The sequence below is a fragment of the Oncorhynchus gorbuscha genome, linkage group LG08, assembly GCF_021184085.1.
Source record: "Oncorhynchus gorbuscha isolate QuinsamMale2020 ecotype Even-year linkage group LG08, OgorEven_v1.0, whole genome shotgun sequence".
Lineage (NCBI taxonomy): Eukaryota > Metazoa > Chordata > Actinopteri > Salmoniformes > Salmonidae > Oncorhynchus > Oncorhynchus gorbuscha.
Window position 1 is genome coordinate 42,965,366 of NC_060180.1, and position 22,022 is coordinate 42,987,387.

Consider the following 22,022-nt stretch of genomic DNA (forward strand, 5'->3'; position numbering starts at 1 on the left):
ACCGTTGTATGTTAAACATTTTTTTTTAAAGAATGCTTTTTTTACCCACAATTATAATTGTTTGGTACATGGCCTTCTCAAGAGAAGCTGTCTAAAATTGCCCTTTCCTGAAACTAGTTCCTTTCACACAATCCATCCATCACAAGAAACAAGGTGCTTTTTCTGACAGGGGAAACCAGACACAAGCACATGGTAGGGTGTTGAAGTCCATATTGGTCAGAAGTGAAAACCCACTCTACTTTAGGTTCTGGTAGACACTTGGGGCTCTATTTTAACAAACCAAACACAATGGTAAATCTAAGCGCAGGCGGTAGAGCTATAGGTTCAGGGGTGTGTCAGAAATATTTTAGCTATTTTCATAACTACAATTATTGGAGCACTTGGTGCGAAAGGGTTGCGGATTCATGAATCAACAGGTTGTGGGTGTGTCAAGGCTTGGCCCCTCACTGGCCAATCAGAACCTGTTCCACAGCGCAATACGTGGTTGCTTCAAGTTGTGTATTTACGGTCTTATATGTATTGCCTTGGAATCAAATCCAATTCCAATGTTAGTCCGTTATAGTTTGTTAAATGGCTTACAGAAATTAAATATCAAAATGTAGTCCTATTCCATCTTTGCTAAATACGTTAACTTGAACCCATTTACAGTCCACATTCTTCTAAGTAATTGCATGGCTTCAATAGCATTCACACTGATAAGGGCCTACTGTACATTTCATAATGGCTGAGCATGGACGTGCCAAACATAGTTAAAAATCAAGATTCAATTAATTAATGATGAGGCCTAATAAGCAAACAAATGATTTGAATCAAATAAAAAAAATAAAAAACACTTTTAAATACTTTAAATACACTGACAGGTCCCATCATTTCTCCCCGTGGGCATATAATATTAAAATAATAACGCAGACTATGGAGGGTTTTACGCACCTCCAAACTTTTCACAGTAGCTGGATCCAATATAAAGAGAAATGGAGAATGTCCACTCACCGTTATAAAGCTCCCAAATGTGTTTTAGATCGTATTCACGTATCTCAAGGAGTTGCATTGCACAGATTAGTCACCATACAACCAGGAAGGAAGGTGAATAGTTTTAATACATTTGGTTGTAATAAAATAAAAAAAATTAAACAACGGCAACAATAAATAAATGTAAAATGTAATGATATTATAAAATTGCTGGGATAAAAAAGACATGCATTGCTGTTGGACCAGCCTTTGTTATAGTGGGACTACATTAAGGAAGGGCTTGGGTTGCTGTTGAACCAGCCTATGTTTTAGTAAGACTACGGTAAGGGAGGGCTTGGGTTGCTGTTGGACCAGTCTTTGTTATAGTGAGACTACAGTAAGGGAGGGCTTGGGTTGCTGTTGGACCAGCCTTTGTTATAGAAAGACAACGGTAAGGGAGGGCTTGGGTTGCTGTTGGACCAGCCTTTGTTATAGTGAGACTACGGTAAGGGAGGGCTTGGGTTGCTGTTGAACAAGCCTTTGTTATAGTGAGACTACATTAAGGAAGGGATTGGGTTGCTGTTGGGCCAGCCTTTGTTATAGTAAGACGGTAAGGGAGGGCTTGGGTTGCTGTTGAACCCAGCCGGTAAGGGATTGTTGCTGTTGAACCAGCCATTGTTAGAGTGAGACTACGGTAAGGGAGGGCTTGGGTTGCTGTTGAACCAGCCTTTGGTATAGTGAGACTACTGTAAGGGAGGGCTTGGGTTGCTGTTGAACCAGCCTATGTTTTAGTAAGACTACGGTAAGGGAGGGCTTGGGTTGCTGTTGGACCAGTCTTTGTTATAGTGAGACTACAGTAAGGGAGGGCTTGGGTTGCTGTTGGACCAGCCTTTGTTATAGAAAGACAACGGTAAGGGAGGGCTTGGGTTGCTGTTGGACCAGCCTTTGTTATAGTGAGACTACGGTAAGGGAGGGCTTGGGTTGCTGTTGAACTAGCCGTTGTTATAGTGAGACTACGGTAAGGGAGGGCTTGGGTTGCTGTTGAACCAGCCTTTGTTATAGTGAGACTCCAGTAAGGGAGGGCTTGGGTTGCTGTTGAACCAGCCTTTATTAGTGACACTACGGTAAGGTAGGGATGGGTTGCTGTTGAACCAGCCTTTGTTATAGTGAGACTACGGAAGGGAGGGCTTGGGTTGCTGTTGGACCAGCCTTTGTTATAGTAAGACGGTAAGGGAGGGCTTGGGTTGCTGTTGGACCAGCCTTTGTTATAGTGAGACTACGGTAAAGGAGGGCTTGGGTTGCTGTTGGACCAGCCTTTGTTATAGTGAGACTACGGTAAGGGAGGGCTTGGGTTGCTGTTGGACCAGCCTTTGTTATAGTGAGACTACGGTAAGGGAGGGAATGGGTTGCTGTTGAACCAGCCTTTGTTATAGTGAGACGACGGCAAGGGAGGGCTTGGGTTGCTGTTGAACCAGCCGTTGTTATAGTGAGACTACGGTAAGGGAGGGCTTGGGTTGCTGTTGGACCAGCCTTTGTTATAGTGAGACTACGGTAAGGGAGGGCTTGGGTTGCTGTTAGACCAGCCTTTGTTATAGTGAGACCAGCCAGCCATTGTTATAGTGAGACTACGGTAAGGGAGGGCTTGGGTTGCTGTTAGACCAGCCTTTGTTATAGTGAGACTACGGTAAGGGAGGGCTTGGGTTGTTGTTGAACCAGCCATTGTTATAGTGAGACTACGGTAAGGGAGGGCTTGGGTTGCTGTTGGACCAGCCTTTGTTATAGTGAGACTACTGTAAGGGAGGGCTTGGGTTGCTGTTGAACCAGCCTATGTTTTAGTAAGACTACGGTAAGGGAGGGCTTGGGTTGCTGTTGGACCAGCCTTTGTTATAGTGAGACTACAGTAAGGGAGGGCTTGGGTTGCTGTTGGACGAGCCTTTGTTATAGAAAGACAACGGTAAGGGAGGGCTTGGGTTGCTGTTGGACCAGCCATTGTTATAGTGAGACTACGGTAAGCGAGGGCTTGGGTTGCTGTTGAACCAGCCTTTGGTATAGTGAGACTACTGTAAGGGAGGGCTTGGGTTGCTGTTGAACCAGCCTATGTTTTAGTAAGACTACGGTAAGGGAGGGCTTGGGTTGCTGTTGGACCAGCCTTTGTTATAGTGAGACTCCAGTAAGGGAGGGCTTGGGTTGCTGTTGAACCAGCCTTTATTAGTGACACTACGGTAAGGGAGGGCATGGGTTGCTGTTGAACCAGCCTTTGTTATAGTGAGACTACGGTAAGGGAGGGCTTGGGTTGCTGTTGAACCAACATTTGTTATAGTGAGACTACGGTAAGGGAGGGCTTGGGTTTTGAACATATGAAACGGAACAAACATTTGTCACAGGAAAATAACAAGGTTCCCGAGTACCGAGGTTGTCATCTCTCGTTTCATGATGGGCATGCACATGTAGCCTAAATCATGGAGGGTGTTTTACGCATGTCCAAAACTGGCCCTGCATGGCTAACATAATGTGGACCTGCCAACAATGCATAGATTAAAAGGGATGGTCAGCTCACTATTATGCTCCTCGCAAACGTAATATTTGAATAAAGCTTTGGTGATTAAGATTTATTTCCAAGCATTCTCAGGCGTCAACCCTTTAATCAACAGTCTTGACTGCATTGGGCAGGACAAAAAAAGCCTTCATTGCGAGGAGGGGAGGGTATGCTTGGTTTTAAATCCAATAAAACACTAAAAGAAGATTAGACTACTCTTGTTCCATGTGAATATGGGCATTGTGCTAAAACCAGCGCTGCCTGAAATGATCACTTTGGATCGTGTTTAAGGACACACCTTAAATATTTCCACCCCTCCCATTGAAAGTGAGCTGATATAAAACAGGTAAATTGCTGAACCTGGCGTTAGGGCTGGAAAATGTCATGTCCGTTCGATACTTAGTTCCAGCTGAAAACAGAGCCCTTGGTGTCTGTTGTTCAGAGGTGTCTATATTGGTCGCTCAACAGTTCTAGGTAGGTAGAGGTGTAGTGGGTCATTGGGTCAGAGGTGTAACCTGTTTGACCAGGGCCGGAGATGCCCTGGGGCCCCTTCCTAAAATGTGTAGATTAGCAGGAAGTTACTTTTAAAACGGCAAAACTTTTTCTCAGCTTCATGGCAAAATGTGAACAAAAGCATGAGATGAGCTATAAAATGCCACAAAATTGAGGTCAGGAGAAGAACCCTTCAACTGTCTGCCATGCCACCCACAATCCCAAATCAATCCCTCGCGCCTACTCGAACTCACAACAGAGCTCCCTCCACTGTAGCAAATTAAACTCCAACGGTTACTTTCAGATCGGATAGTTTCTGACTAGGGGATCAGTAGATCAATCAACTTTGGTTGTGTGTGTGTGTGTTTGTGTCTGTTTGTGCGTGTGCGCACGTTTTTATTTGTGCGTGTTTACCTCGCTGCTGTGCTCAGACATTGTATGGTAGTTGAGTCCGGCCTTGGACCTGAACTGTTTCTGGCATTGCTGGCACTTCAGGGCATCCTGGAGCTGCAGGGTTAAAGGACAAAGGTCACACAGTAACTCAAAGGTCATTCATTCCTATTAACTTATGAATATCTTGTATCCACTGGCAGGTCTTGGTCTTTCTGCTCACTGTTCCCCAGCATGACCTTCACATGAGTTAATGACACGGGACCATTTCACCTATAATGGTCTTTGTCAGGTAATCATCAAGACCAATAACTGGAAAGAAGCAAATATTGATCTATCTGGCAGAGGAAGAGGTTTTACAGTGACTGACTCCTTAATGGCATAACTGTCACTTTTGTCCACCAGCCCATAAGCACCTACTGCCTTAGCTCTAGAATACCTCAATAGTCTAAATTGGCTTCTTGTCCTTGTGTCCTTTACTGATTGTTTTGACCTACAGCCTGTAGCCTGTTTTTTCAGATTGGTACAGTTAAAGGAGAGGAAGCTACTTCAGAGTATTGAGACGCAGCCACAGTATAATTCCTCCAGCCCTCCAATCAATACTCTGTGTCTACTGGCCCCCTGGACCTGCCCGAGGGGTCCTCAGAGAGAAGCATCTAACAGCGTGCCTGACTTATTCTCATCCCCAGAGTACGCTAGTGGCCTGAACCCGATGAAGTGGTTACAACTGCATTAAAGAAAGCAGTCCAAATGAATAAAAAGCTAAAGAGTTATATCCCAAAAATTGATACAGTTGAAGTTGGAAGTTTACATACACTTAGGTTGTTTTTCAACCACTCCACAAATGTCTTGTTAACAAACTATAGTTTGTTAGTCGGTTAGGACATCTACTTTGTGCATGACACAAGTCATTTTTCAAACAATTGTTGACAGACAGATTATTTTACTTACAATTCACTGTATCACAATTTCAGTGGGTCAGAAGTTTACATACACTAAGTTGACTGTGCCTTTAAACAGCTTGGAAAATTCCAGAAAATTATGTCATGGCTTTAGAAGCTTCTGATAGGCTAATTGACATCATTTGAGTCAATTGGAGGTGTACCTGTGGATGTATTTCAAGGCCTACCTTCAAACTCATTGCCTCTTTGCTTGACTTCATGGTAAAATCAAAAGAAATCAGCCAAGACCTCAGAAAAAAATTATAGACCTCCACGAGTCTGGTTCATCCTTGGGAACAATTTCCAAACACCTGAAGGTACCACATTCATCTGTACAAACAATAGTACGCAAGTATAAACACCATGGGACCACGCAGCCATCATTTTGCTCAGGAAGGAGATGCTTTCTGTCTCTTAGAGATGAACGTGCTTTGGTGTGAAAAATGTAAATCAATCCCAGAACAATAGCAAAGGACCTTGTGAAGATGCTGGAGGAAACAGGTAAAAAAGTATCTATATCCACAGTAAAACAAGTCCTATGTCGACATAACCTGAAAAGCCGCTCAGCAAGGAAGAAGCCACTGCTCCAAAACCACCATAAAAAGGCCAGACTATGGTTTGCAACTGCACATTGGGACAAAGATCGTACTTTTTGGAGAAATGTCCTCTAGTCTGATGAAACAAAAATAGAACTGTATGGCCATAATGACTATCGTTATGTTTGAAGGAAAAGGGGGGAAGTTTACAAGCCGAAGAACACCATCCCAACTGTGAAGCAAGGGGGTGGCAGCATCATGTTGTGGGGTGTTTTGCTGCAGGAAGGACAGGTGCACTTCACAAAATAGACGGCATCACGAGGAAGAAAAATTATGTGGATATATGGAAGGAACATCTCAAGACATCAGTCAGGAAGTTAAAGCTTCGTCGCAAATGGGTCTTCCAAATGGACAATGACCCCAAGTATACTTCCAAAGTTGTGGCGAAATGGCTTACGGAAAACAAAGTCAAGGTATTGGAGTGGACATCACAAAGCCTTGACCTCAATCCCATGGAACATTTGTGGGCAGAACTGAAAAAGTGTTTGTGAGCAAGGAGGCCATCAAAACTGACTCACACCAGCTTCTGTAGCTCAGTTGGTAGAGGAATGGGCCGAAAATTCACGTAGAACTGACTGTAAGTCGCTTTGGATAAAAGCGTCTGCTAAATGGCATATATTATTATTATTATTATTATATTATTATTATATTATTATTATTATTATTATTATTATTATATTATTATTATAGCTCTGTCAGGAGGAATGGGCCAAAATTCACGCAACTTATTGTGGTAAGCTTGTGGAAGGCTACCCAAAACATTTGACCCAAGTTAAACAATTTAAAGGCAATGCTACCAAATACTAATAGAGTGTATGTAAACTTCTGACCCACTGGGAATGTGAAGAAATAAATAAAAGCTGAAATAAATCAATCTCTCTACTATTATTCTGACATTTCACATTCTTAAAATAAAGTGGTGATCGCAACTGACCTAAGACAGGGAATTTATACGAGTATTAAATGTCAGGAAATGTGAAACTGAGTTTAAATGTATTTGGCTAAGGTGTATGTAAACTTCTGACTTCAAATGTATATCAATTTTCAGAAATGGTGATAAATTGACATGGCAAATCGTTAGTATTCAGCTAACCACGGTTTGTGGTCATCAGCTATCCTTTAGCTTGAAAATCTATCGCCAGTTTTGTACGGCGCAGCGCGGCTCGGAACGGAACATACCGGACCAATTTTTCTCTCCATGTCCTTGGATTTCAACTGCTCTCTGGACATTCATTCCCGGATCTCACAGCTAGCCAGCTGCTATCCGTGTGTCTATCTGCTCTCGTCGATTCCGGAGCAAACATTAATTACTCCGGAGATAGCCAGCTCCGTAAATCACTCCTGAGCTCCGTCAATCACTCCTGGGCTGCAGTCACCTATCCGGACCCGTTTTACTGCCTACGCGGAGCCCCACCGGGCCTTCACAACTGGACTGCCGACGTTGTCTACCCGAAGGAGATCCGGCTGGCTCCTCCGTCTCGACGTTACCTGAACGCCCATCTGCGGCCTGCTAACCGTTAGCTGTCTTACCGGCAGCTCTCAGAATAGACAATCGGACAATTTATTTATTTTTATTATTTTTATTATGTTTATTCTTGGGCCTCTATAACTATATCTATTGTTTTTATTTTATTTTTGTTGTTGTGTGATTTGGACTAATTCCTTCTACCACACGGAACCCCACTAATCTACTGACGGAACGCAAGAGGTGGCTAACAACAGACCCCCTTCCTATGCTAGCTTGCTACCGATGTCCTGGCTAGCTGTCTAAATCGCCTTGACCCCGAAACCAACCACTCCACTCTCTGGACTCTTTTGATCACTCGACTAAGGATGCCTCTCCTTAATGTCAATATGTCTTGTCCATTGCTGTTCTGGTTAGTGTTTATTGGCTTATTTCACTGTAGAGCCTCTAGTCCTGCTCACTATACATTATCCAATTTATTAGTTCCACCACCCACACATGCAATGACATCTCCTAGTTTCAATGATGTTTCTAGAGACAATATCTCTCTCTTCATCACTCAATACCTAGGTCTACCTCCACTGTATTCACATCCTACCATACATTTTTTCTGTACATTATACCTTGATGCTATTTTATCGCCCCCAGAAACCTCCTTTTACTCTCTGTTCCAGACGTTATAGACGACCAATTCTTATTGCTTTTAGCCGTACCCTTATTCTTCTCCTCCTATGTTCCTCTGGCGATGTAGAGGTGAATCCAGGCCCTGCAATGCCTAGCTCCACTCCTATTCCCCAGGCACTCTCTTTTGATGACTTCTGTAACCGTAATAGCCTTGGTTTCATGCATGTTAACATTAGAAGCCTCCTCCCTAAGTTTGTTCTATTCACTGCTTTAGCACACTCTGCCAACTCGGATGTTCTAGCTGTGTCTGAATCCTGGCTTAGGAAGACCACCAAAAATTCTGAAATTTTAATTCCAAATTACAACATTTTCAGACAAGATAGAACTGCCAAAGGGGGCAGTGTTGCAATCTACTGCAAAGATAGCCTGCAGAGTTCTGTCCTACTATCCAGGTCTGTACCCAAACAATTTGAACTTTTACTTCTAAAAATCCACCTCTCTAAAAACAAGTCTCTCAAAGTTGCCGCCTGCTATAGACCACCCTCTGCCCCCAGCTGTGCTCTGGACACCATATGTGAACTGATTGCCCCCCATCTATCTTCAGAGCTCGTGCTGCTAGGCGACCTAAACTGGAACATGCTTAACACCCCAGCCATCTTACAATCTAAACTTGATGCCCTCAATCTCACTCAAATTATCAATGAACCTACCAGGTACCCCCCTAAAGCCTTAAACACGGGCACCCTCATAGATATCATCCTAACCAACTTCCCCTCTAAATACACCTCTGCTGTCTTCAACCAAGATCTCAGCGATCACTGCCTCATTGCCTGCATTCGTAATGGGTCAGCGGTCAAACGACCTCCACTCATCACTGTAAAACGCTCCCTGAAACAGTTCAGCGAGCAGGCCTTTCTAATCGACCTGGCCGGGGTATCCTGGAAGGATATTGATCTCATCCCGTCAGTAGAGGATGCCTGGATATTTTTTTTAAATGCCTTCCTAACCATCTTAAATAAACATGCCCCATTCAAGAAATTTAGAACCAGGAACAGATATAGCCCTTGGTTCTCCCCAGACCTGACTGCCCTTAACCAACACAAAAACATCCTATGGCGTTCTGCATTAGCATCGAACAGCCCCCGTGATATGCAGCTATTCAGGGAAGCTAGAAACCATTATACACAGGCAGTTAGAAAAGCCAAGGCTAGCTTTTTCAAGCAGAAATTTGCTTCCTGCAACACTAACTCAAAAAAGTTCTGGGACACTGTAAAGTCCATGGAGAATAAGAACACCTCCTCCCAGCTGCCCACTGCACTGAAGATAGGAAACACTGTCACCACTGATAAATCCACCATAATTGAGAATTTCAAGAAGCATTTTTCTACGGCTGGCCATGCTTTCCACCTGGCTACTCCTACCCCGGTCAACAGCACTGCACCCCCAACAGCAACTCTCCCAAGCCTTCCCCATTTCTCCTTCTCCCAAATCCATTCAGCTGATGTTCTGAAAGAGCTGAAAACTCTGGACCCCTACAAATCAGCCGGGCTAGACAATCTGGACCCTTTCTTTCTAAAATTATATGCCAAAATTGTTGCCACCCCTATTACTAGCCTGTTCAACCTCTCTTTCGTGTCGTCTGAGATTCCCAAAGATTGGAAAGCAGCTGCGGTCTTCCCCCTCTTCAAAGGGGGGGGGGACACTCTTGACCCAAACTGCTACAGACCTATATCTATCCTACCATGCCTTTCTAAGGTCTTCGAAACCCAAGTCAACAAACAGATTACCGACCATTTCGAATCTAACCATACCTTCTCTGCTATGCAATCTGGTTTCAGAGCTGGTCATGGGTGCACCTCAGCCACGCTCAAGGTCCTAAACGATATCTTAACCGCCATCGATAAGAAACATTACTGTGCAGCCGTATTCATTACTGTGCAGCCGTATTCTGGCCAAGGCTTTCAATTCTGTCAACCACCACATCCTCATCGGCAGACTCGACAGCCTTGGTTTCTCAAATGATTGCCTCGCCTGGTTCACCAACTACTTCTCTGATAGAGTTCAGTGTGTCAAATCGGAGGGTCTGCTGTCCGGACCTCTGGCAGTCTCTATGGGGCTGCCACAGGGTTCAATTCTTGGACCGACTCTCTTCTCTGTATACATCAATGAGGTCGCTCTTGCTGCTGGTGAGTCCCTGATCCACCTCTACGCAGACGACACCATTCTGTATACTTACGGCCCTTCTTTGGACACTGTGTTAACAACCCTCCAGGCAAGCTTCAATGCCATACAACTCTCCTTCCGTGGCCTCCAACTGCTCTTAAATACAAGTAAAACTAAATCCATGCTCTTCAACCGATCGCTACCTGCACCTACCCGCCTGTCCAACATCACTACTCTGGACGGCTCTGACTTAGAATACGTGGACAACTACAAATACTTAGGTGTCTGGTTAGACTGTAAACTCTCCTTCCAGACCCATATCAAACATCTCCAATCCAAAGTTAAATCTAGAATTGGCTTCCTATTTCGCAACAAAGCATCCTTCACTCATGCTGCCAAACATACCCTTGTAAAACTGACCATCCTACCAATCCTCGACTTTGGCGATGTCATTTACAAAATAGCCTCCAATACCCTACTCAACAAATTGGATGCAGTCTATCACAGTGCAATCCGTTTTGTCACCAAAGCCCCATATACTACCCACCATTGTGACCTGTACGCTCTCGTTGGCTGGCCCTCGCTTCATACTAATCACCAAACCCACTGGCTCCATGTCATCTACAAGACCCTGCTAGGTAAAGTCCCCCCTTATCTCAGCTCGCTGGTCACCATAGCATCTCCCACCTGTAGCACACGCTCCAGCAGGTATATCTCTCTGGTCACCCCCAAAACCAATTCTTTCTTTGGCCGCCTCTCCTTCCAGTTCTCTGCTGCCAGTGACTAGAACGAACTGCAAAAATCTCTGAAACTGGAAACACTTCTCCCTCACTAGCTTTAAGCACCAACTGTCAGAGCATCTTTCAGATTACTGCACCTGTACATAGCCCACCTAAAATTGAGCCCAAACAACTACCTCTTTCCCAACTGTATTTAATTTATTTATTTATTTTGCTCCTTTGCACCCCATTATTTTTATGTCTACTTTGCACATTCTTCCATTGCAAAACTACCATTCCAGTGTTTTACTTGCTATATTGTATTTACTTTGCCACCATGGCCTTTTTTGCCTTTACCTCCCTTCTCACCTCATTTGCTCACATTGTACATAGACTTGTTTATACTGTATTATTGACTGTATGTTTGTTTTACTCCATGTGTAACTCTGTGTCGTTGTATCTGTCGAACTGCTTTGCTTTATCTTGGCCAGGTCGCAATTGTAAATGAGAACTTGTTCTCAACTTGCCTACCTGGTTAAATAAAGGTGAAATAAAAATAAATAAAAAATTAAAATATGTGAAAGAGATAGAGATGTTATTTTTTCATCATGACATGGCCTCGTGAAAAGACAGACATCATTTGTTTTGAAGTATATCGCAAGGTAATTTTATTTTCAAGAGACAAATAATCATGTTTTGTGGCAAAACTCTAAATATCCACTTCAAACAACAGAAGTCCAATAGAAAAAGTATTGGGTTTTAAACAGTCACATGTAATAAAGTATCAATACACAAATAAACATTTAAATAATCAATTTAGCCAATGTATTCTCTGCAGAGGTTGAGCAGTGTATAAGATTTAGCCAATGTATTCTCTGCAGAGGTTGAGCAGTGTATAAGATTTAGCCAATGTATTCTCTGCAGAGGTTGAGCAGTGTATAAGATTTAGCCAATGTATTCTCTGCAGAGGTTGAGCAGTGTATAAGATTTAGCCAATGTATTCTCTGCAGAGGTTGAGCAGTGTATAAGATTTAGCCAATGTATTCTCTGCAGAGGTTGAGCAGTGTATAAGATTTAGCCAATGTATTCTCTGCAGAGGTTGAGCAGTGTATAAGATTTAGCCAATGTATTCTCTGCAGAGGTTGAGCAGTGTGTAAGATTTAGCCAATGTATTCTCTGCAGAGGTTGAGCAGTGTATAAGATTTAGCCAATGTATTCTCTGCAGAGGTTGAGCAGTGTATAAGATTTAGCCAATGTATTCTCTGCAGAGGTTGAGCAGTGTATAAGATTTAGCCAATGTATTCTCTGTAGAGGTTGAGCAGTGTGTAAGATTTAGCCAATGAATTCTCTGCAGAGGTTGAGCATTGTATAAGATGTGTTTTCGTTTAGGGCATTTAATTAACTTTCGGGAATGTAACGTTCTGTCCATCGTTCGTATGTGTTTTCCTTGTTTTAGTGTTGGTCAGGACGTGAGCTGGGTGGGCATTCTATGTTGTGTGTCTGGTTTGTCTATTTCTATGTTTGGCCTGATATGGTTCTCAATCAGAGGCAGGTGTTAGTCATTGTCTCTGATTGGGAACCATATTAGGTAGCCTGTTTTGTGTTGGGTTTTGTGGGTGATTGTTCCTGTCTCTGTGTTTTGCACCAGATAGGGCTGTTTTTGGTTTTCCATGTTCATTGTTTTGTAGTGTTCATGTTTATCTGTTTTTGATTAAACATGAGTCAATATAACCACGCTGCGTTTTGGTCCTCCTCTACTTCACCACAGGAAAACCCTGACAGGGAAGAATTGCATGTGGCTTTTACATGTTTGTTCGGTTGGATAAATCAGGTTTCCTGGGGCCTCCCCTGGGTGCACGTTTTGGTTTTGGGCAGGGCCAACTTTGGGAAACACTGGGATAAATCAAGGGAAGAAAATGTAGAAATGAATCATCACCATCAGATGTTATCACACCATTGCGCACACTCTCCTTTCAAACATTTCCCAGTCAGTTAAGTAGTACATTCAGCCATCCCAAATATATAAAGCTTTGATTGAAGTGACCGGCTAAGCTCGCACTGATGTGACCAATTGAAAACGTAACTCACAGCCAAGCCATAGTGTCACAAAATGAAAGTAAATGGTTGCCCTGAGACCTGTTGATGGCCACTTATAGGCTATGTTATTCTTGATCTGACATGATTACACCACAGTAAATGGAGAAATAGGGACTGGAATCTTATTGGTTTGTTGTATATGTCACAATTTAATCGACTCAAAGTTCTGTCAAAGTCACCAAACTATTTCTAGAGGTTATTAGCCTACAGCCTGGTGAAAATGACATTTGTTTTAGCTTACATTTGACTGAAAGATGTCAACCAGCTTGTTGGCCCTTTTCTCCAACTCTGCACCTGGCTATCAGGGGGATTTCGGAAGGTTGTGGCTGTTTTTACTTTATGATAACCAGCTTATTCTGGTGACTTTGTCACAGGGAACATATCCGCTTTTCCATTAAACAAACATACAAGAAACTTAGGCCTAGAGGCTGAGATTCATCACTATAGATAGTGCCACGGCTGATCAAATTCTCACCAATCCGACTAGTCAAACCATGCACTCTTGACTCGTCTGTTTCCACAAATGTGTAGGCCTATCAACTGTTTTGTTAACAGTGAATAGCCTAGCTGCATTTTATATTTTGAGTAGGCTACCACAAAGCTATAGTTTGGAGATTTGCAAATGGGAGATGGAGATTGCCTTCAGTAACTGTGTAGAGGTTGATTGTAGCCTACATGTGATAGTCAGCAATGCAATTTATAAAAGTCATGCAAGTAGGCCTAAATTAAGGTTTCTATTGGGGTCAAGTATTCAATCCCCCTTGGGTTGTGCCGTGGTGGAGATCTTTGTGGGCTATACTCTGCCTTGTCTCAGGATGGTAAGTTGGTGGTTGAGGATATCCCTTTAGTGGTGTGGGGGCTGTGCTTTGGCAAAGTGGGTGGGGTTATATCCTTCCTGTTTGGCCCTGTCTGGGGGTGTCATCGGATGGGGCCATAGTGTCTCCTGACCTCTCCTGTCTCAACCTCCAGTATTTATGCTGCAGTAGTTTATGTGTCGGGGGCTATGGTCAGTTTGTTATATAGACCTCCACTCATGACTGTCAAACACTCCCTGAAACACTTCAGCGAGCAGGCCTTTCTAATTGACCTGGCTGGGGTATCCTGGAAGGATATTGATCTCATCCCATCAGTAGAGGATGCCTGGGTATTTTTTTTAAATGCCTTCCTAACCATCTTATATAAGCATGCCCCATTCAAGAAATTTAGAACCAGGAAAAGATATAGCCCTTGGTTCTCCCCAGACCTGACTGCCCCTAACCAACACAAAAACATCCTATGGCGTTCTGCATTAGCATCGAACAGCCCCCGTGATATGCAACTGTTCAGAGAAGCTAGAAACCATTATACACAGGCAGTTAGAAAAGCCAAGGCTAGCTTTTTCAAGCAGAAATTTGCTTCCTGCAACATTAACTCAAGAGTTCTGGGACACTGTAAAGTCCATGGAGAATAAGAACACCTCCTCCCAGCTGCCCACTGCACTGAAGATAGTACACCCTGTCACCACTGATAAATCCACCATAATTGAGAATTTCAAAAAGCATTTTTCTACGGCTGGCCATGCTTTCCACCTGGCTACTCCTACCCCGGTCAACAGCACTGCACCCCCCACAGCAACTCGCCCAAGCCTTCCCCATTTCTCCTTCTCCCAAATCCAGTCAGCTGATGTTCTGAGGCTCTGACTTAGAATACGTGGACAACTACAAATACCTAGGTGTCTGGTTAGACTGTAAACTCTCCTTCCAGACCCACATCAAACATCTCCAATCCAAAGTTAAATCTAGAATTGGCTTGCTATTTTGCAACAAAGCATCCTTCACTCATGCTGCCAAACATACCCTTGTAAAACTGACCATCCTACCAATCCTCGACTTCGGCGATGTCATTTACAGGATAGACTCCAATACCCTACTCAACAAATTGGATGCAGTCTATCACAGTGCAATCCGTTGTGTCACCAAAGCCCCATATACTACCCCCCATTGTGACCTGTACGCTCTCGTTGGCTGGCCCTCGCTTCATACTCGTCGCCAAACCCACTGGCTCCATGTCATCTACAAGACCCTGCTAGGTAAAGTCCCCCCTTATCTCAGCTCGCTGGTCACCATAGCATCTCCCACCTGTAGCACGCGCTCCAGCAGGTATATCTCTCTAGTCACCCCCAAAACCAATTATTTTTTGGCCGCCTCACCTTCCAGTTCTCTGCTGCCAATGACTGGAACGAACAACAAAGATCTCAAACTGGAAACACTTATCTCCCTCACTAGCTTTGAGCACCAACTGTCAGATTACTGCACCTGTACATAGCCCACCTATAATTTAGCCCAAACAACTACCTCTTTCCCTATTGTATTTATTTTATTTATTTATTTATTTTGCTCCTTTGCACCCCATTATTTTTTATTTCTACTTTGCACATTCTTCCACTGCAAATCTACCATTCCAGTGTTTTACTTGCTATGTTGTATTTACTTTGCCACCATGGCCTTTTTTTGCCTTTACCTCCCGTGTAACTCTGTGTCGCTGTTTGTGTCGAACTGCTTTGCTTTATCTTGGCCAGGTCGCAATTGGAAATGAGAACTTGTTCTCAACTTGCTTATCTGGTTAAATAAAGGTGAAAAAAATATATATATATCTGGAGTACTTCTCCTGTCCTATCCGGTGTCCTGTGTGAATTTAAGTATGCTCTCTCTAATTTTCTCTTTCTCAGAGGACCTGAGCCCTCGGACCATGCCTCAGGACTACCTGACATGATGACTCCTTGCTGTCCCCAGTCCACCTGGCCGTGCTGCTGCTCCAGTTTCAACTGTTCTGCCTGTGATTATTATTATTTGACCATGCTGGTCATTTATGAACATTTGAACATCTCCACCCGGCACAGCTGAAAGAGGACTGGCCACCCCACATAGCCTGGTTCCTCTCTAGGTTTTGGCCTTTCTAGGGAGTTTTTCCTAACCACCGTGCTTCTACACCTGCATTGCTTGCTGTTTGGGGTTTTAGGCTGGGTTTCTGTACAGCACTTTGAGATATCAGCTGATGTATGAAGGGATATATAAATAAATGTGATTTGATTTTGATTTGACTTTACATTGACTCTGGCTAAATATGTTAGGCTGCTAGCATTGTGGTGACTGGTCTAATGTATGATTGAAGCCAGAGAGTTGATACATCTGGTTTATGCAGTTTTTGCAATGCATACTTTTTTATTTTTGCATTACTGCGGCATAATTCTGCTCAGGAAACGGTAAGAAGCTTGGTCGGGAAGTCTGCTCACCGGTATTCAACAGCAATATGGATCCACCCATCCACAGACAAGAGCCAGCTAATAGGCTTAAGCCTATTCATGGGTTGCGTGTTTCGTCACAATATTGCTTTGAATGTTCGTTTTGGACTGATGCCCAACTTAGCATTCTACTCAATGCATTGTCAAAGAGCACTGATGAAGATTTAATCAAAAGTGCATTCAATTATCTTTGAAATACGATGACATTCAACAGGAGGCAAATAATTAGTAGGAAAACCTTTTGTCTTTTTGATATTGGTCAGTTAGGATCACCACTTTATTTTAAGAATGTGAAATGTCAGAATAATAGCAGAGAGAATGATATATTTCAGCTTTTATTTCTTTCATCACATTCCCAGTGGGTCAGAAGTTTACATACACTCAATTAGTATTTGGTAGCATTGCCTTTAAATTGTTGAACACGGGTCAAATGTTTTGAGTAGCCTTCCACAAGCTTCCCACAATTAGTTGGGTGAATTTTGGCCCATTCCTCCTGACAGAGCTGGTGTAACTGAGTCAGGTTTGTAGGCCTTGCTCACACACACTTTTTCAGTTCTGCCCACAAATGTTCTATAGGATTGAGGTCAGGGCTTTGCCACTCCAATACCTTGACTTTGTTGTCCTTAAGCCATTTTACCACAACTTTGGAAGTATGCTTGGGGTCATTGTCCATTTGGAAGACCATTTGCGACCAGCTTTAACTTCCTGACTGATGTCTTGAGATGTTGCTTCAATATATCTACATAATTTTGCTTCCTCATGATGTCGTCTATTTGTGAAGTCCACCAGTCCCACCTGCAGCAAAGCACCCCCACAACATGATGCTGCCACCCCCTTGCTTCATGTTTGGGACGGTGTTCTTCGGCTTGCAAGCCTCCCCATTTTTCCTCCAAATATAACGGTCTTTATCGAACCAGAGGACATTTCTCAAAAAAGTACGATCTTTGTTCCCATGAGTAGTTGCAAACCGTAGTCTGACTTTTTTTTATGGAGGTTTTGGAGCAGTGGCTTCTTCCTTGCTGAGCGGCCTTTCAGGTTATGGCGATACAGGACTCGTTTTACGTTTGATATAGATACCTTTGTACCGGTTTCCTCAAGCATCTTCACAAGGTCCTTTGCTGTTGTTCTGGGATTAATTTGCACCTTTTCGCACCAAAGTACGTTCATCTATAAGAGACAGAAAGTGTCTCCTTCCTGAGTCTCATGGTGTTTATACTTGCGTACTATTGTTTGTACAGATGGAACGTGGTACCTTCAGGCGTTTGGAAATTGCTCCCAAAGATGAACCAGACTACCAAAATTCAGAGGTTTTGCTGATTTCCCATGATGTCAAGCAAAGAGGCACAGAGTTTGAAGGTAGGCCTTGAAATACATCCACAGGTAAACCTCCAATTGACTCAAATTATTTTAATTAGCCTATCAGAAGCTTGTAAAGCCATGACATCATTTTCTGGAATTTTCCAAGCTGTTTAAAGGCACAGTCAACTTAGTGTATGTAAACTTCTGACCCACTGGAATTGTGATACAGTGAAAAATAAGTTAAATAATCTGTCTGCAAATAATTGTTGGAAAAATGACTTGTGTCATGCAAAAAGTAGATGTCCTAACCGACTTGCCAAAACTATAGTTTGTTAACAAGAAACTTGTGGAGTAGTTGAAAAACTAGTTTTAATGACTACAACCTAAGTGTATGTAAACTTCTGACTTCAACTGTATAAAGGGACCCATGAACATTAATTTCAGATCAAGAAATGCAAATATCAGATGAAACAAATTGTAAAAAACATTTTGGAATGAAACATAAACCATCAAAACGTTATATATTGTTCTTATACACAGCAACATATACGGCACAGTAATATCTCCATCAAGGGCCGAGTGTCTGCAGGTTCACACCTCCCTTGTATTTTATTGATCGATTCAGGTCATTGATTAGTTAGGAACCTGAGTGTCTAGGTCTTAATTGAAAGGAAATAACAGCATACACTCGGCCCTTCATGGAAAGAGTTGACACCCCTGATCTTGATGTTGCTATTTAAACATATGGCAACTGATATTGACTCAGAGGACAAGTCAGTTTTTGTATTCAGCACAATTGTTTGAGTGGGCTAGAATCAAGAACAGATGTGGCATAGTACCAAGTATAATATTATACAGAAAATGATTATTATTTAGGGCAAGAGTCAACTGATATATTGGGGTTTAAGAGTTAACAGTGAGTATGAAAGACAATCCTTTAAATAGAAGAAGTAAAGCCAGGCACTTTGTCTAGAGTGGATACACATGGTGAAGAGGGAGGCTAAAGACAGTTCACCCCAAATCACTTTGTCTAGAGTGGATACACATGGTGAAGAGGGAGGCTAAAGACAGTTCACCCCAAATCACTTTGTCTAGAGTGGATACACATGGTGAAGAGGGAGGCTAAAGACAGTTCACCCCAAATCACTTTGTCTAGAGTGGATACACATGGTGAAGAGGGAAGCTAAAGACAGTTCACCCCAAATCACTTTGTCTAGAGTGGATACACATGGTGAAGAGGGAAGCTAAAGACAGTTCACCCCAAATCACTTTGTCTAGAGTGGATACACATGGTGAAGAGGGAGGCTAAAGACAGTTCACCCCAAATCACTTTGTCTAGAGTGGATACACATGGTGAAGAGGGAGGCTAAAGACAGTTCACCCCAAATCACTGTCTAGAGTGGATACACATGGTGAAGAGGGAGGCTAAAGACAGTTCACCCCAAATCACTTTGTCTAGAGTGGATACACATGATGAAGAGGGAGGCTAAAGACAGTTCACCCCAAATCAAACTCTGTCAAATATATTCATACTTCTGAAGTTGAACAGAGACAATATATTGTGTGGATCCTGCTACAAGCAGTAAGATAAATATATAGGCTGTAATCTCAAATGAAAGGGAAATATTGGCACTATTTAGATATATTTAGATTGCTGGTCCAAACACCCTCTGTTTTGATTGACTCACCTTTCGGCAGATCTCCATGTGCTTCTTGAGGCCCGAGATGGTCTTTCTGGTGATAATGGAGCAGGTAGGACAGAGCACCTCCCCCCGCTCTGAGATGGCATGCTGCCACTGGGCCTCTGCTGGAGTACCAGGACGATATATCAATAAATCAACCAATCAATGTGACCTCTATTTAACCAGGCAAGTCAGTTAAGAACAAATTCTTATTTACAATGATGGCCTACAATCAACCAAAAAAATCATCCAATCGATCAATACTTTATATTGTGAAAATGTATCACACAAAGTGGTCTCACGTGTGTACCAGGGAATAATTTGGGAGATGGAATTTGTCTTGTCAAAAAACATAAATTCACAAGTAGTCCAGAACAGACATATTAGTACCAGAGGTGAGGGGTGGTAGGTCTCTCCTGGAGGCTGGACCAGGGTGCTTCCTCTGGGGCTCCTCGCTGAACAGACCCCCCTCTAATCTCTTCACACGACCAGCCTTCAACTTCTCCTCTACCTTGTTCATACCTGGAACATACGGAGTGTGTGACTGTGTACCAAAGGATGTTGGTGGCACCTTAATTGGGGTGGACGGCCACGTGGTAACGGCTGGAGAAGAATAGGTGGAAAGGTATCAACAACATCAAACACATGGTTTCCATAGTTTCAATGTTTCTGATGCCATTCCATTTGCCCCCAGTAGTGTGTACATGAGTGCATATGTGCATGGGTCAGGTTTCAGTGACGTGAAAAAGGTCATCAGAGCTCATGACATTTACAGTCAGAGTTAAAGTTCAATAGAAGCTGGAACTGGAGAGATTAAGGCTGAGCAGTATGACACCAGTATGACACCACGACACCAGGAGAATGATAGAGTAATACCCTTTATTTATCAGCTGCATTTCACGGGTGTGGATGTAAAATGATAGAGAGAGGGAGGGAAAGAGAGAGAGGATGATGCTGACTAAGAGGAGTAGATAAGGAGAAATGCTGATTCATGAACAATAAAAATGAACAAGAGGGAGAGAGTTGTAACGAGAGATGAGGCTATGAGAAACATATAGAAAGAGAGTCATGTCATGTGCAGTGCTGTGTGAGTCACTGAGCTTAGAGGAAAGTGGTGTTAAGATAGAAAATGTGTCAGAAGGAGAGTATGAGACAGACTCACTCAGTCGTGATATGAATATCTCGACAGTTCAAACACATTGACAGAGACAGAGGGGCCACTACCGCTAAGAGAAACAAAGTGGATGGGGGACTCTCAGATGCCTACACTCTTTGAAAAAAATGGTTCCAAAAGGTTGTTGTCTGTCCCCATAGGAGAACCATTTTTGTTTCTGGGTAGAACCCTTTTTGGATCCAGGAAGAACTATTTTGGGTTCCATGTAGAACCCAATGTGGAAAGAGTTCTACGTGGAACCAAAAAGGGTTATACCTAGAACCAAAAAGGGTTCTTCAAAGGGTTCTCCTATGGGAACAGTCAAAGAACCCATTTGCGGTTATCAATCGCACCTCTTTATCTAAGAGTGTAGTCAACCAAAATGACCCAGTAGTGGTCTGGTGAGTGAGTTCCCCCGAACTTTACTTCAAGCATGAGTGAGAGAAGCTGTGAGAAGAGATAAGCCGAGGGTCTACCTTTCAGTCCGAACGTCCCCGAGATAGAGGGTTGCTCTCCAGTGAACTTCTTAGGAGTTTTCTGCTTCCGTCCTGGCTCAAGAGGAGAACAGAGAGCAATAAACCGTCAAACACATGGGCCCCCATGTCCACTTAGCTTCTAACTTCACCCTCACAATGCAACAAAAATGGGATTTTTGAGTCAGATAGCGATTTTAGGGAGGCTGACAAGTTTTTTGCTAGGGTCATAATATTTTTATTCAGGTATAAATATTTTTTAATTGTGATTTATCAGGGGGTGCTACTTCCCGCGGATATGCCGGACAGTAACGGCATTCTTTTTGTATCAAGGATAAGTGTTCACTTTGGTGCCAGTCCAGTGTTAGCACTTAAGTAGCGCAGAATGCTAGCTAACTAGGCAAACTACCTTGCTGGCTAGATAGATAGAGCCTAACTACCTTGCTGGGTAGCTAGCCAGCTAACGTTAACCTTTTGATGAGTAAGTATTAATAACGGCCCATACAGCGTGAGTTATTTTTGCACGCGGTACCAGAATTCTATGCTACTGTTCTAGAATCTGATTGTTGCATTTTTACGATATTCTCTACACCCCTCATTGTATCAATACCGCAATGTCTACTTCATATAAGGCTTTATAAATCTTTCTTCGTATAGTAGTAGTGAGTATCTAAAGTATTATTGATAATTGTAATTATCATCTACAGTTGAAGTTGGAAGTTTACATACACCTTAGCCAAATACTCAGTTTTTCACAATTCCTGACATTTAATCCTAGGAAATATTCCCTGTTTTAGGTCAGTTAGGATCTGCCCACAAATGTTCTATAGGATTGAGGTCTGGGCTTTGTGATGGCCACTCCAATACCTTGACATTGTTGTCCTTAAGCCACTTTGCCACAACTTTGGAAGTATACTTGAAGTCATTGTCCATTTGAAAGACCATTTGCGACCAAGCTTTAACTTAACTGATGTCTTGAGATGTTGCTTCAATATATACACATAATTTTTCTTCCTCATGATGTCGTCTATTTTGTGAAGTGCACCAGTCCCTCCTGCAGCAAAGCACCCCCACGACATGATGCTGCCACCCCCATGCTTCACAGTTGGGATGGTGTTTTTCAGCTTGCAAGCCTCCCCCTTTTTCCTACAAACATAACAATGG

At 42.9% G+C, this 22,022-nt stretch overlaps 1 protein-coding gene across 1 annotated transcript in view; it reads right to left on the minus strand.

Moving 5' to 3' along the window:
* The window catches only part of LOC124040651 (zinc finger protein 512B-like), a 100,147-nt gene that overhangs the window by 12,559 nt on the left and 65,566 nt on the right, over nucleotides 1–22,022 (minus strand). Inside the window, exons 7-10 of the mRNA XM_046357733.1 lie at nucleotides 20,862–20,937; nucleotides 19,623–19,754; nucleotides 19,239–19,357; nucleotides 4,391–4,483 (exon numbers count right to left, since the gene is read on the minus strand). Coding sequence (XP_046213689.1) covers nucleotides 4,391–4,483; nucleotides 19,239–19,357; nucleotides 19,623–19,754; nucleotides 20,862–20,937 — 420 coding nt within the window. The remainder of the gene's footprint in view (nucleotides 1–4,390; nucleotides 4,484–19,238; nucleotides 19,358–19,622; nucleotides 19,755–20,861; nucleotides 20,938–22,022) is intronic.